Genomic DNA, 13,537 nt, shown 5'->3' with positions numbered 1-13,537 from the left:
AAAATGTGAAAATATTGAAAGAAAGAAATGTAGAAGAAAGATAAGTTTTCAAAACTTTCTTAGCCGAGACGATAGCAGTACACTGCAGTGGCGGATCCAGCCATTTGAAAAAGGGGGGTTTCCAACACAGGACAAAGGGGGATTCCAACTATATGTCCCAATTCAAGTGCATTGATCGTCAAAAAAAAGGGGCGGGGGTCCGAACCCTCCCCCTGGATCCGCCACTGCACTGTATTGTCCATTTTGGTTTTAGCAAAACGAGACACCTACTTAACTTACCAAGAGAATTTTGGACAGGATCTGACCACTCGCTTTCTTTTCTTCCTCTGACTGCTTTCACGGAAAACTCATATGACCCATTTGATGTTATCACATTTAATCTTTTGACCTCCCCTTTCGTCGTATTTAAATATTTATATTTATCATCTCCAGGAATTTTTCGATACCTAAGGGTAAATTGTGTGCTCCGTTTTGAATTTCTGTATTTGTCTATCCACTTCACACGGAATGCATTAGGGGAGGTGGCGTAAGCACGCAAGCCTGCTGGTGGTTCTAAACATCGGACTTGAGAGAACAAGCAAACTGGAATGATAAAGAATAAAAATGCATAGGCGAAGCTATTCAAATTGCACCGAACTTAGTGAATATGCAATTTTAATGTGTTATAAATAATACAATTAAAAAAAACCGGTTGAGGTGCTAAACATCGAAATTATCAGCGCAAACAAACTAGAAATATAAATACAAAGAAAAATGCATTGGAGAACACATTTAACATGTTTAAACGTGTCCAACCCCCGGACCCTCCCCCCCTCTGGATCCGCGCCTGCAATGTTATCTATTACTAGTACTAGTATAGGTCAATGTCACCATAGTATACCATTGTATACAGTAAACACACATAGTTTTTCATCCTAAGACATTTATAATAATAATGTATGTGTGTGTGAGACATAAACTTTGAAAAGAGTTACATATTCTTTGTCTGAATGTTAATTTTCCTAAGCCCTACCAGAGACATATATACGTGTGTCTCTGGCTCTACAGGGAAAAAAATTACTAAATTAAGGGTAAGTGACCATATTTTGGAAATTGAAATTGAAATTGAAAGGGGCAGATACAAAAATATAAAAATAGAGAAGAACGTTTATGTCAACAACAAAATAGATGACGAAGAACATTTTTTCTTTACATGTACAAAAAATTGTAGATTTAAGATTTGAATATTTACAGAAAGTTAAAATTATCTATTCCGATATAGATAATACAATGTAATATACATGTAGATGATTTTGAAGTAGAAAAGGTTAAATGTCTTTTGTGTCCGTCAATTATGAAGAATGCAGCACCATTTGTTAAAGTTATGGTCACTTAGCGGGAGGGAGGACTCAACAACTGCATGATAGATACATATGAATTTAAAGTTTTGTTCTTTAATTGTTTTGATGATGTATTTTAAAATTATTTTGTTGATTTAATATGTATGCCTTCAACCCCATTTGGGATATAAGCGCATTTATTCAATAAACATATATTAAATTAAACATTTTGGCAATATAGATCACATAAATTATTTCAAACTATTTCTAATAATTAAACTAACACGTGCGCGTGTGTACACAGGCTAATCGGTACAAATCTACAACAGCTGTTAACTCTAGAACGCACATCAAAAGATAGAATGAGAAGAAGACATTTATAATATCTACTAAAGCAATCAACACCACTTACCAATTAGGTCAAAAATCACCAGATAGAACTTCACATCCATTTTACTCCAATTGTTTTATTTTGAAAAAAAATCCACCATTTTGGACGTTTTCTTGTTATTTTTCATCTTATCTGTCAGAATCTGTAACTTTGACCTCAAAATACTTCACGATTTAAGAGGCCACCGACAGGAAATCTCATCTCGAGATATACTTTATTGGATAAGTGATTTGTTAAAGATGGATTACGTCACAGAGGATTAATTTGTTTCTGTTAAAGTAGTAATCCCACAAAGAATCGATTAACTCTGTACTTTGTTTGATGTCCTTAGATATTAACTAATAAATAATTAAAATTTAAATTACGAAAGATTTTAAAAGGTCAAAGTGTGACCACGAACAAGAGAATTAATTGTACTTGCATGTTGACTAATGCCAAAGGCTCTTGTTCATTTGTCACTAATTTTGGTCATGTTCTTGGAATGTTTGTCTACAATCTTATGCGTCTTGGTATGATATCGGGTATTACGTTGTGACCTTGATCCTCAAAGTTTTTTTTTAATACAAAATGGATATTTTCGTTAATATTCTGTAACACAATTCGATCTTTATATCGGAATCAAAAGAGACAGACTTTAATTATTGAGACAGAAACCAAACAATCAAAATCATACAATATACGTATTGCTAACTAATAGAGGACCTGTAATTACTAAAATAAATGCATGCTGAGAGAATTCACTTGAATAAAACTTTACCACAATATGTATATGTTATAACTGTCTATAATGTACATTTATGTTTGATTAGATTATTTATATATACACATGGAAAAAAGTATTGCAACACCTTGATTTTTTAAAACTTATAAAATCAGCCTCTTTTTTGGATGAAATATAATAAAATATGTGTATATTATTATTGAAACATAGTTTATGATAACATTGGCATTGAAACGAACAAAAAATGATTGAAAAAAAACCGATTAATATAACCACAATTTTAATAACAAAATGATGTGTTTTTTGTACAAAAAACTGCATTTTACAACTTTTACTGTAGTCGAACTTTACAATGTCAGACATTTCAAAATTAATCTTCAGATGACTGTTCACATCATGGTTGATCGTTATACGCCAAAGAATTAGTACTTTGTGTGCAGCCTCCATTCAAACGGATAACCGCATCTTAATGCTTCTGATTCCTGCCATAAATCGACTTATTTGTTGCTTAGGTAGCAGCAACCATTTCTGATAAAGGGCATTGTTTATTTCATGATGTGTTTGAACTGGGGTGTCCTTTCGCACACTTTCCGACCAATAGTGTCCCATATATGCTCGATATGGTTCAAAGCCGGGCTACGATCGGGCCAAGGAAGATGAACCAAATTCCATTTGAACATTGGATCTTCCTCCACGATGATAATTTCCAAATTTGGCGAGCTCTGCACTACATTGGATACGGGAACCTGTGTGTCTGTTTGTTATCAAAGGTCTACGAAATGGTCTTATATCGCACGATAACCAGTAGCGATGAGTTGATCTCGAACAGTTTTTGTTAAAAGGCTCCTGTATGGCCACCACGTACTCTGGGATTGTCTTGAATGCAATGGGTTTCCTTCTGACCAACCTTCACGGGTGCCGCATGTGGAGCAGGATCTGCTTACCCTTCCGGAGCACCTGAGATCACCCCTAGTTTTTGGTGGGGTTCGTGTTGTTTATTCTTTAGTTTTCTATGTTATGTCATGTGTACTATTGTTTTTCTGTTTGTCTTTATCATTTTTAGCCATGGCGTTGTCAGTTTGTTTTAGATTTACGAGGTTGACTGTCCCTTTGGTATCTTTGGTCCCTCTTTTATGCTTGGTTTTCTCTAGCAAATGGTATAGGGGGTCTTCATTATCTCGGAAGGTCTTTAACAGCCTTTTTTGCCTGATTTTTATTCTCTAAACGACTTATAGTGAAATGGTGATGACCAACAATACGTGCAGTTGTTACAGCGACATCCCTTCTTCTCTTATGCTGATAATCTGCCATCTTGCTGCAGTTAAGAGTTGTCAAGGACCCATTACAAGGTGTCAATCACATAACTTTAAAAACTTGGTTATTCAAAGTGTTGAAAACAATGGGGATAAAAACATCTGTTTTGCTGTTTACGGGTACAGTAGCTGCATGTGCAGATACAATTTTATCGAGTCGATATTTATTGAATAAACTCAGGTGATACTTAAAATATGTTTAACTAGTTCTATTTTACCAAATTATATCACAAAAAAATAAAGAGTGTTTTTTAAATTTCAATTTGGGGTTGCAATACTTTTTTCCATGTGTATAGATCAAACCCAGTCATATATATATAGATGTGCACTCCTTGAACGTAAAATCATACTTCACTTTTGTTTGCGGTCCTTTCTACTTAAATTATATATGAAAAGTTTGAATGCTGTGTCATAAACGTGAAAGAACGTGCCCTGATTTATACCGAATGCTACATGCATACATGCAGTATTTATTTTGATAGTTTACACGATTTAAGACAAAAACAAAGTATTAGATTGTACTGTTTAACTGGATAAACGTCAGCTTTTTAATTATTCTAAATAGTAAATTTAAGCAAGAAAATGAACAGGTATTGCATCAAAGACATTTTTGTCCAAGTAATGATTAGACTAATCCAGTTCAATATACAAGTTCTGATTATCTCCCTTTGTACACGATATTTTTTTATAAGTCTTACTACAAAAAATATTCATGTCGGTAAGCGCTATTTTTTGGCAGGGCTATCAAAGTGGATTTTTAAGACATGAAAGATGAAGGTTGCAGAGACAGATTAAAAGGGGGGGGGGGCTTTCTGTGGAAAATTTGGTTAATTATTTAGAATCACTGAAGCATGACCGTAGCGGACACCCTCTGAGGGGGTCTCATTGGGGGGTTCCGATCCCGGATCCCGCTTACTGTTTTGTCAGATTCCCGTATCCTGCTTACACTATGTACGTAAGGTAGCACTCCACAGTTAGAAAATAAAATTAAAAATGAGCCCCAAAATGTTTTATCATCTCCTATTCCTGGATTTCTAATACATTAACCTAACTGTTTGTGTTGTACATGTGCATATGTATGTAATCAGTATCTTCCATAGATTCAATTTTCCAAAGTTAAAAGGGTGAAAATTAATTCCTTTTATGTGTATCCATGGCAACATTCAGCATTTATTTACCATAAAATATTGCAAAAAGGGGGGTGAACATGTCATATATCCCCCCAAAATTTGGATCAAACTAGAATTTCAATGCCTTTGAGTGATACCTTTTTAGAAACTGTTTTCTTAAATCTTCCTAATAATCAAATAAAAAATGGGTGTCTTTCGCCTCATTTTTTCGTAAAATCCAATCACAAAGTTCGTGCGAGAAAAAGTTGGAAAAAAACATTACAATAATTGCCGGACCAATGTATGGTATGGACATGCAAATACGGACTGTCATACAGAAAACAGCCTATATTACATACATTACATAACCTTGATGTTCATATAAACCCAATACAAAGGCTATTTTAATACTCAGCTATCCAAAAATGAATTTTATTGCACACTAGCTCTCATATTTAAAAAATCCACAGGGGCCAAAATGCGAAACTACACACCTAACTGTGGAGTGCTACCTAAGCAATTCTTATATTTTTGTCATTTCCCGGGTCCCACAAGACCTCATTTCTGTTTTCACGACACAATAATTTGACTTTCACGTTTCACGCTTACGAAAAATCGGCAATCCCGCGTCACGCTTAGACCCCAATGAGACCCACCTCTGAGGCAGTCAGTGGGCCCCGACTTATTAAAAGTTCTGGATCCGCCACTGGGTTGCATGTAAATATATTGCTCCGAAAAAAAACCATTCATACACTTGAAACTATTTTGAATAAAACGTTACATTTAAACAGGAGATGACAATCGTTAAATCTAATTGAAACAAGAAGTATATATAAACATGAATGATTCAAAATTCAAGATTGAATGAGAATATCTAAAGTAATGCTATGCAAAAAATAACCAAAAAATTGTTTAGTCAAAACATTTAGGCAAATAAGCTGGTTAAAAAAACAATACAGGAAAATCTAGAACAGGAGTTTGATTTATCAGTGACATTTGTTGGTTTTATATGCAACTCCTTGTGTTTTCAGACACCAAACACAATGTATAAGAGATTTTTTTGGGGTGTCTTTCTATTTTTTTTCTCTATTATTCAGTTGTGATGTATGTCTGTGATGTTTGTTTATAGAGTTTTCCATGCTGGATCCTAACTGATTATTATCCCAGTAACCTAGTATATATAAAATTGAAAATGGTGAATGTGTCAAAGAGACAACAAACCAACCAAAGAGCAGAAAAACAGCAGAAGGTCACCAATGAGTCTTCAATACAGCGAGAAAATCCAGGAGTCGGGGTTAGCTTCAGCTGACCCCTAAACAAACATATGTACTTGTCTAGTACATATATAATGAACGTCTTACTAAACTCCGAATTATATATAAAAGAAACTAAAATTAAAAATCATACAAGACAAATAAAGGCCAGAGGCTCCTGACTTTGAACAGACACAAACATGCGGCGAGTTAAAGATTTTTTTCAGATCTATACCCTCCCCCTATACCTCTTGTCAATGTAGAAAGAACAAACACTGCAATGCGCACAGTAAAACTCAGTTTAAAAGAAGTCCGAGTCGGAGGTAAAAATAGGTAACAAAAGAAACAAAATGACTATGATACATAAATTAACAAAGGACTATAGTACTAGCAGTTACTGGCAGATTATGTCTTCATCATATGAAAATCAAGTACACTCCCTCCTGTTAGGGATTTAGTAATATACCATCATAAAATGTATAAGAAAAACAAAACATAACCCGTAACATGGCAACAACTGGATTTAGAATACATGTGTTTATTTCCGATGCAAAGACCCTATAAGTGAATCAATATTAAAGCAAAATGATGTCATCTTTAACATGTTTAATGACCTGACAACAGTATTGTGACCATTTTCCTTCTTAATAGTAACGCAGTTTAACGATTTTTTTTTTATGTTTATAGGTAAATGCCGACATTTTTGTGCTTTGTAAAGAATATTCCCATAAAAGATTGGATGCGAAATACCCGAATGTATAAGATGACTGCATGTTCTACATACGAATGTATAGTCCTTGTACCGAGCGAATCGTACAAGTTGAGACCATAAGATGGTGACAAGGGAACATCAACATCTAAAAACTGTATAATTAGCAATAGGAATTGAAAAATTATCCCTTTTATAAAAAAAATTAGATATGTCTTTTTGGGTTGCTTTCCTTATTGTGTCAATATAACGGACCAATAAACAAATGCCATACAAGTCGAAAGGTTTCGCGAGCGATAAAACCACCTTTCTTTGGAAATTGCCTGTATCCAGTTAGGAATATAACAATTGCTTTCCTTGTGTTCTGTTGATCAATATATAACTCTATAATATTTCAGTTTTTCAGTTTTTTATAGACATACCACTTTTAGATTTGTAAAAAAAAATAATCACGTTCTTTATTTGACCATTCAGTTTAATATCTGTGAAGGTGTGGATGATTTTTTTTTATCTTGGGGTATCAAATGTCATTTCATAGTGGTGCCATTTGGGGTACACATTGTTGTTTTTCTAAGCGCATATGTATTCTAAAAAGCAGCCGGTTTATAAATCATGTGCTAAACTTCAAAATAAATTTCGTCCAGAAAGTCATCTATATATATATTAATTTTATAATCTGTATTAAAATATACAAGTCACAATTTGTTCAGAAGCAACATTTTATATCTGAAATGCGTTTGTTGATAATAAGAAAAAATGTCTTGTCGGGAAAAGATATCACTGCATGTTGATTCACAAAATATACTTTCAATTACAAGTGCATAAGTATGGGGGATGGGGAATCAGCATTTCAACTTCAAAAGAAAAAATGTTTTCTATAATGGAAAATTGCATTCACTTCAGTTTCACAATTGACAAACAGGTTGAATCTCCATAAATATCTCTGACATTTGCAGACTGTCGGACAGCGATGGTATCACCTACGTTTAGTCATACCAGAGCTGACGTTGTCCCCGTGTGGATCATAGAACGAACATAATTATGTTTTGGTACTATTTGGACTTCCGATAACACCGTTGAGTTGTTCTTTACTATGCTAAATCGTGCTTCTGTGACTGTTAAAGTTAAAGATATTATTACCAAATAATGTCCTGCCTTTTCACAGTGAAATGTCCCGGTATTGTTCACCAAATCTGACAAGTTGTGAATGCCATACGAGTTCTTTATTCCATGGAATATAATTCGGCGATTGTTATAGTTGTATCCACCACATGCCTGTACAGCAACTACGAGAACAAGAAAGAGATATATGTAAGAGAGTAAGATTGGGTTTTATCATTTCTATAATTTTTTAACTCAGTACCCTCCCCCATCTACTCTATTCGATATTTTTTTGCAACATTAATCGTTATTCTTTATTTCGTTTTTCCATTTTCCCTTTTCTTTATAATACAACACCCAATTATATATATTTTCTAAACATTATTTTTTCATTTTTGTTTATGCCGTTTTCCTCTATTTTTTATGCTTTTGCAACCCTTTATTTTTTGCTCTTTTAAAAATTAAAATGTGCAATTATTCTGCACACCCTCCACATACCCTCATAGAGACACGATACGATATATATGACAGTTTGACGTATTACTCACGTAATCTGTCTATTCTTTAAGACTATATTTTTCTCTCTATAGTATTTTTTTGATTTTTCCTTATTATCGTTTTGCTGCCTCATTGGCGTATATTACTACCCCAGGGGTTGAAGTCATAAAACTTTGCTCAGTGCTTTGAGCACAAAAATCATGCTCGAAACATGAAATCCAGCATTTTGATTGGTTGATTCTCGATTCCGAGTAAAAAATCATGCTCGAAAGTTTTATGACCGTGAGGCCTGATCGCATGTGCCAGTTTGCACGAAAAGAAATCTGCATTGTTTAAATCAGTATTAAAAAATAAGCAGAAACCACAAATATAAAAAAAAGAAGATGATGTATGATTGTCAACGAGCCAACTCTCTATAAGTGACCAAATGACATAGAAATTAACAACTATAGGTCACCGTACGGCTTTCACCAATGAGGAAAGCCCATACCGCATATTCAGATATAATAGGCCCCCAAATGTCTAATGTAAAACAAATATAAAAAAGAAGATGTGGTATGATTGCCAATGAGACAACTATCCACAAAAGACCAAACATTAACAACTATAGGTCACCACATGGCCTTCAACAATGAGCAAAGCCCATACCGCATATAGTCAGCTATAAAAGGACCCGATAAGTAAGACAATGTAAAACAATTCAAACGAGAAAACTATAACGTCCTTATTTATGAAAAAAAAAATGAACGAAAAACAAATATGTAACACATAAACAAACGACAACCACTGAATTACAGGCTCCTGACTTGGAACAGGCACATACATAAATAATGTGGCGGGGTTAAACATGTTAGCGGGATCCCAACCCTCCCCTAACCTGGGACAGTGGTATAACAGTACAACATAAGAATGATTACAAGACCTTTAACCAATATATACATTGTATCAAATAACTCTTACCAGCTTCTTGGTTCAGACCCTGTTGTATCTGAGATATATTTGCTTTCATACTGGCTTGCACCAAACCAAAACTATGAAACGCATTGTCTATTCGCATCTTAATATCCCGCATGTCTGATTCGGATTCACTTCTAGAATTATTTAACTCTGTTTCAAGATAAAGTAATCGATCTTTGGAGCTAGTTTTCTTTTCCAAGTTTGTTAGTCTTTTCTGAAGTTTTGCATTTTCCATTTGGATGTCTGACGACTTTGATTTCCAGTTCTCCGTTTCGTTTTTCATTTCTTGTATTTCTCGTTGCAGTTGACCAGCTAAGTATTGCTCTAGTTGAGTGCGGTATTTTCTTTCCTCGGTCAACATATCTGTTATATCATTGTAATGGGAACTGGCTTTCGACGGAGTTGTTGTATCCAACAAAAATGAATTTGAAAACGAAAAGCACAAAATCAAGAATATAATCATTCTGTCATGAACGTATTCACAAATATATTAGAATACGGAACTTAATGTAAAATTAAAATAAAACGCGTATTTGTATAGACCTTTATGAATACTTATATAGCTATGAAGTACATACACTAACGTATGTGCAGTCCGACGTAAAATAAACAAATCAGAAATCTTATGTCTATCAGTAATAAAGACAATTTAGTCCGAATATACACCTAGTCATAATGAACCGTTCAAATTATATACATGTAGTTTTTATGGAGGACTTAAAAGCGTTGGCCGAGCGTTTCTTACCAAACGTTCTTTTAATTAGTCAACGCTATGACATCCAAACAGAAGCAGTGCATTCTTTTGTAAAATACAAGTTGTTGTCCTCTGCTTTACATAACAGTTTTTGTCCTTTGATGGGTTTGACATTGATTGTAAATCTGTTGTCGTGTTCAAAACTCTATAATATAGACTCGCGGCGATTAAGAGCTAGCAGAGGCGGATTTAGAGGGTCCCCGAGGCTCCCGTTAATTGGGTAATTGGTTGACAAATGATTGATGATATATATTGAATCACTGGCGCATGACTGGATCGGGACGTTTAGGAAGTCTGTGAGTCTGTGGACCCCACTTATAACATTTTTGGGTACGCCACTGGCTAGATATATTCAATGACTATATCATTTTGACTTTCCTTTTTGACCTAAATTTGTGTTTTGACTAGATATTTCAATGAATATACTATTTTGACTGTAGCAATTTTTACCTAAAAGAGGGACGAAAGATACCAAAAGGAACAGTTAAACTCATAAATCTAAAACAAACTGAAAACGCCATGGCTAAAATGAAAAAGACAAACAGACAAACAATAGTACACATGACACAACATAGAAAACTAAAGAATAAACAACACGAACCCCACCAAAACTAGGAGTGATCTCATGTGCTCCGGAAAGGTAAGCAGATCCTGCTCCACATGTGGCACCCGTCGTGTTGCTTATGTAATAACAAATCCGGTAAATAGCCTAATATGTGTTTCGGCATTGTTTGGTGTCGCTGGGTAGCTGTCTCGTTGATGTAAAATCTCTTATATATATTCTGAGTCACATCTCATATGCATACAGTTTAAATAATTGTTACGCTTATTATTCCAAATACAAAGGTTATTTGAAATAAAAACGTTATCGTATACTGGTTGTATCTAAGGATTTTCATCTATTTGTCAACATTTTTTTGCTCCTAAGAACCACTAACATCTATATCATGTCATTATCAGTTTGTTCCAATGTCCTTGACGAAATAGAAAACATCATATCAGACCTAATATTTTAAAAGAAAATGGTTACATATGTTGTGTTTTGCTTATGTTTTGGACTCTCGGGGGCGTTTTTGTTTGACACTAGTACGATTACTCCGGGCGGAGGAAGCGCAGGAATAACAGATAAACATTACTATGACTTACTGGATTTAATCATGGAAGAAAGAAGATCACGCCGGCAGCTGGAGCAGTATGTGGGTGGTCCTTTACAAGGTGAACTAAAACATCTGCAAAACGAGACCCTTTTATTGAAGACGAATTATCAAAAGTTGGTATCTGATAATGGGAACCTTAAAAATAAATTATCCCGTTTGGAAAATGAGACCGGCTCAAAGGTTGAACTTCTTCAATTTGAACAGAAATTAAACGATACTAGAGACGCTGCCGAGAGACAAATTCAACAAGTAAAGACGTATGTTGAAAACATTTCACAGAACTATAGTTCAATTATTAACGGACTTTCTTCAAATGTGGAAAATATGACGCAACATCTGGATAACGACAGAGAAATGGGTAAGATAACGCAATTATGAGGGTCTGGCTTGGGGTCTGTTATTCTGTAAACATTTAATTTTTACCCCTTTTTTCTCTAATTTTTAAAAAAATAACCCCTTTTTTGTAATCTTTAAAATCTTAACCCCTTTTTTCTCTAATCTTCATGTTTTTGCCTATTATTCTCTAATCTTCATTTTTTAAGGGCATTATTCTTTAAACATTTAACCCTATCCTAACCCTCAATTAAGTAGTTATCAATTATATCAATATCATAAATATTTGTTTCAGGCAAAGAATAGTTATCTAATATAGTTCATTATCAGAATAGTAAATATTATCTTATGTTGGAAAACTGTTGTCCGTCCGTCCGTCTGTCGTCAGCATAACTTGAAAATGCTCAGTTTAACCAAATATGTTCATGAATTGTTTATATGTATAGATATAATCCCCTTACGACTTTTATCAATACTGTTACATACTATGTTTTAGAGTTGTATGAGCTTAAATTTGTAATAATATGTTCTTTTCAAAGTTTAATATGAAGCTTTGGTGACTGATTTATATCTATAAAAATAGGCTCCCTTCATTTTTTAATTTATTTTATTTTATAAAATTCTGAAATGACATTGACGAGTTTAGGACTTTATTCATTACATATATCTTCTATAAAAAGGGTTTTCAGAATGAAAACTGCAGAATGAAGGATGAACAAATAAAAAGTAGAGAACAACGGGGAAAACAAACAAAGATATAGAAAAATAGTCTGAGAAATGAAAGAATAATGAAATGTAGACCCCCTCTCACAATTCAACTTAGTCATTCCTACATCTATCATTTAGAACACTAATCAGATAAGGCAGCAACCATTTAATTTTCGGGGGGGGGGGGGGGGGGGGCTATGTTTTTTTTTCTGTACAAACTTATTATTTCGCCTATTTTTTTCGCGACCAGCCCCCCCCCCCCCCCCCCCCCCCCGAAAATCAAATGGTTGCTGCTTAAAATGTACATCTTCCTATTCTTGTTTTTTTACAGTTGGTTTACAAGCATGCGGTGGATTTATGGTTAAGCACTACATTGTGGATAGTTATTATGACGAGAAGATGAAATTCTCCAATGTAATAAACTCGTACGGCTTCCAGAATACATCATCCTTACAAAACGATGGTAAATTCATTTGTGAAAAACCTGGGCTGTATCTATTTATAGTAACATTGATGTCGAAAGATTCAAATTCTCGTTTTAATATCGTTTTGCATGATGCTGCGGGTAAATTTCACTTTCTAGCAAGTGTTCAGATTGCTCCGGTGTATAAATATAGTTCGACCATAGATATGTACCACAGTGGAACAGGGTCTGCTGTGGTACAGCTGAACGCCAACGATACAATGTACATAGAACCAAAAGATATTAGACATACTTACACGAATATGAACTGCATATCTGTTATGAAGCTAAAATAACTCATTTATTATACAGTATCGTGAAGACTTATGGAACTCAATATTTTCTCTCAAATTGACTGAAAGGACGCCATTATTATCATTTTTTTTTATATTATTATAAGGCCGCTTGTAAAGTTTTTGTTCTTTATGAAAATAAGGAGATTAAATGTTGCCACTGTTTTTTGTTACGAGTAAATTGAATGAATCTTCTACTAATATTTAGAAATAGGTGCGGATTCAGTCGGGGCGCAATGTCTAAACACTTAATCCTGGATCCGAGCCTTATCCACTTTGCAACCTGGAATTGCTTCATCACATGATCTTGTCTGTGTACGATCGACTGCTACAGATACAGGGGCGTACGTAGCTAGGTTGTAATGATGTTCAAGCATATCGCCGAGTTGTTTGTGTTACAAATTGTTTTTCTTTATCTATTTGTACGTAAATTAGATCGTTAGTTTTCTCGTTTGAAT

At 34.3% G+C, this 13,537-nt stretch overlaps 3 protein-coding genes across 4 annotated transcripts in view; 1 reads left to right on the top strand and 2 right to left on the bottom strand.

The window, feature by feature from the left end:
- Positions 1–1,955, bottom strand: part of LOC134718759 (receptor-type tyrosine-protein phosphatase S-like) — a 39,537-nt gene extending 37,582 nt beyond the window's left edge. For both annotated transcript variants that reach the window (XM_063581449.1, XM_063581447.1), the window contains exons 1-2: positions 1,732–1,955; positions 280–582 (exon numbers count right to left, since the gene is read on the bottom strand). In XM_063581449.1, the coding sequence (XP_063437519.1) occupies positions 280–582; positions 1,732–1,771 (343 nt within the window). In that variant the 5' untranslated portion in view covers positions 1,772–1,955. The remainder of the gene's footprint in view (positions 1–279; positions 583–1,731) is intronic.
- A 5,605-nt stretch (positions 1,956–7,560) lies between these two features.
- LOC134719579 (uncharacterized) lies at positions 7,561–9,851 on the bottom strand. Its single transcript, XM_063582574.1, has 2 exons — positions 9,375–9,851; positions 7,561–8,101 (listed from the first exon to the last, which is right to left on the bottom strand). The coding sequence occupies exons 1-2, from the start codon at positions 9,832–9,834 to the stop codon at positions 7,806–7,808; spliced, it is 756 nt and encodes a 251-aa protein (XP_063438644.1). The 5' UTR covers positions 9,835–9,851; the 3' UTR covers positions 7,561–7,805.
- Positions 9,852–11,098: 1,247 nt separating this feature from the next.
- On the top strand, positions 11,099–13,337 carry LOC134719578 (uncharacterized). The gene is made up of 2 exons (XM_063582572.1): positions 11,099–11,640; positions 12,655–13,337. The coding sequence occupies exons 1-2, from the start codon at positions 11,148–11,150 to the stop codon at positions 13,080–13,082; spliced, it is 921 nt and encodes a 306-aa protein (XP_063438642.1). The 5' UTR covers positions 11,099–11,147; the 3' UTR covers positions 13,083–13,337.
- The last annotated feature ends 200 nt before the right edge of the window (positions 13,338–13,537 follow it).

This window comes from Mytilus trossulus, chromosome 5 (assembly GCF_036588685.1).
Source record: "Mytilus trossulus isolate FHL-02 chromosome 5, PNRI_Mtr1.1.1.hap1, whole genome shotgun sequence".
Classification (NCBI taxonomy): domain Eukaryota; kingdom Metazoa; phylum Mollusca; class Bivalvia; order Mytilida; family Mytilidae; genus Mytilus; species Mytilus trossulus.
Note: the sequence above shows the minus strand (reverse complement) of the source record. Positions and strands in the feature narration are given on the sequence as shown.

What these genes read in the sequence shown, in the direction of transcription:
- LOC134719579 (XM_063582574.1), bottom strand. Translation starts at nt 9,834, where the DNA reads ATGATTATATTCTTGATTTTGTGCTTTTCGTTTTCAAATTCATTTTTG. An exon ending in GGGTCTGAACCAAGAAGCTG is followed by an intron (nt 8,102 to 9,374) that starts GTAAGAGTTATT and finishes TTGTTCTCGTAG; the next exon opens with TTGCTGTACAGGCATGTGGT.
- LOC134719578 (XM_063582572.1), top strand. Translation starts at nt 11,148, where the DNA reads ATGGTTACATATGTTGTGTTTTGCTTATGTTTTGGACTCTCGGGGGCG. An exon ending in GGATAACGACAGAGAAATGG is followed by an intron (nt 11,641 to 12,654) that starts GTAAGATAACGC and finishes GTTTTTTTACAG; the next exon opens with TTGGTTTACAAGCATGCGGT.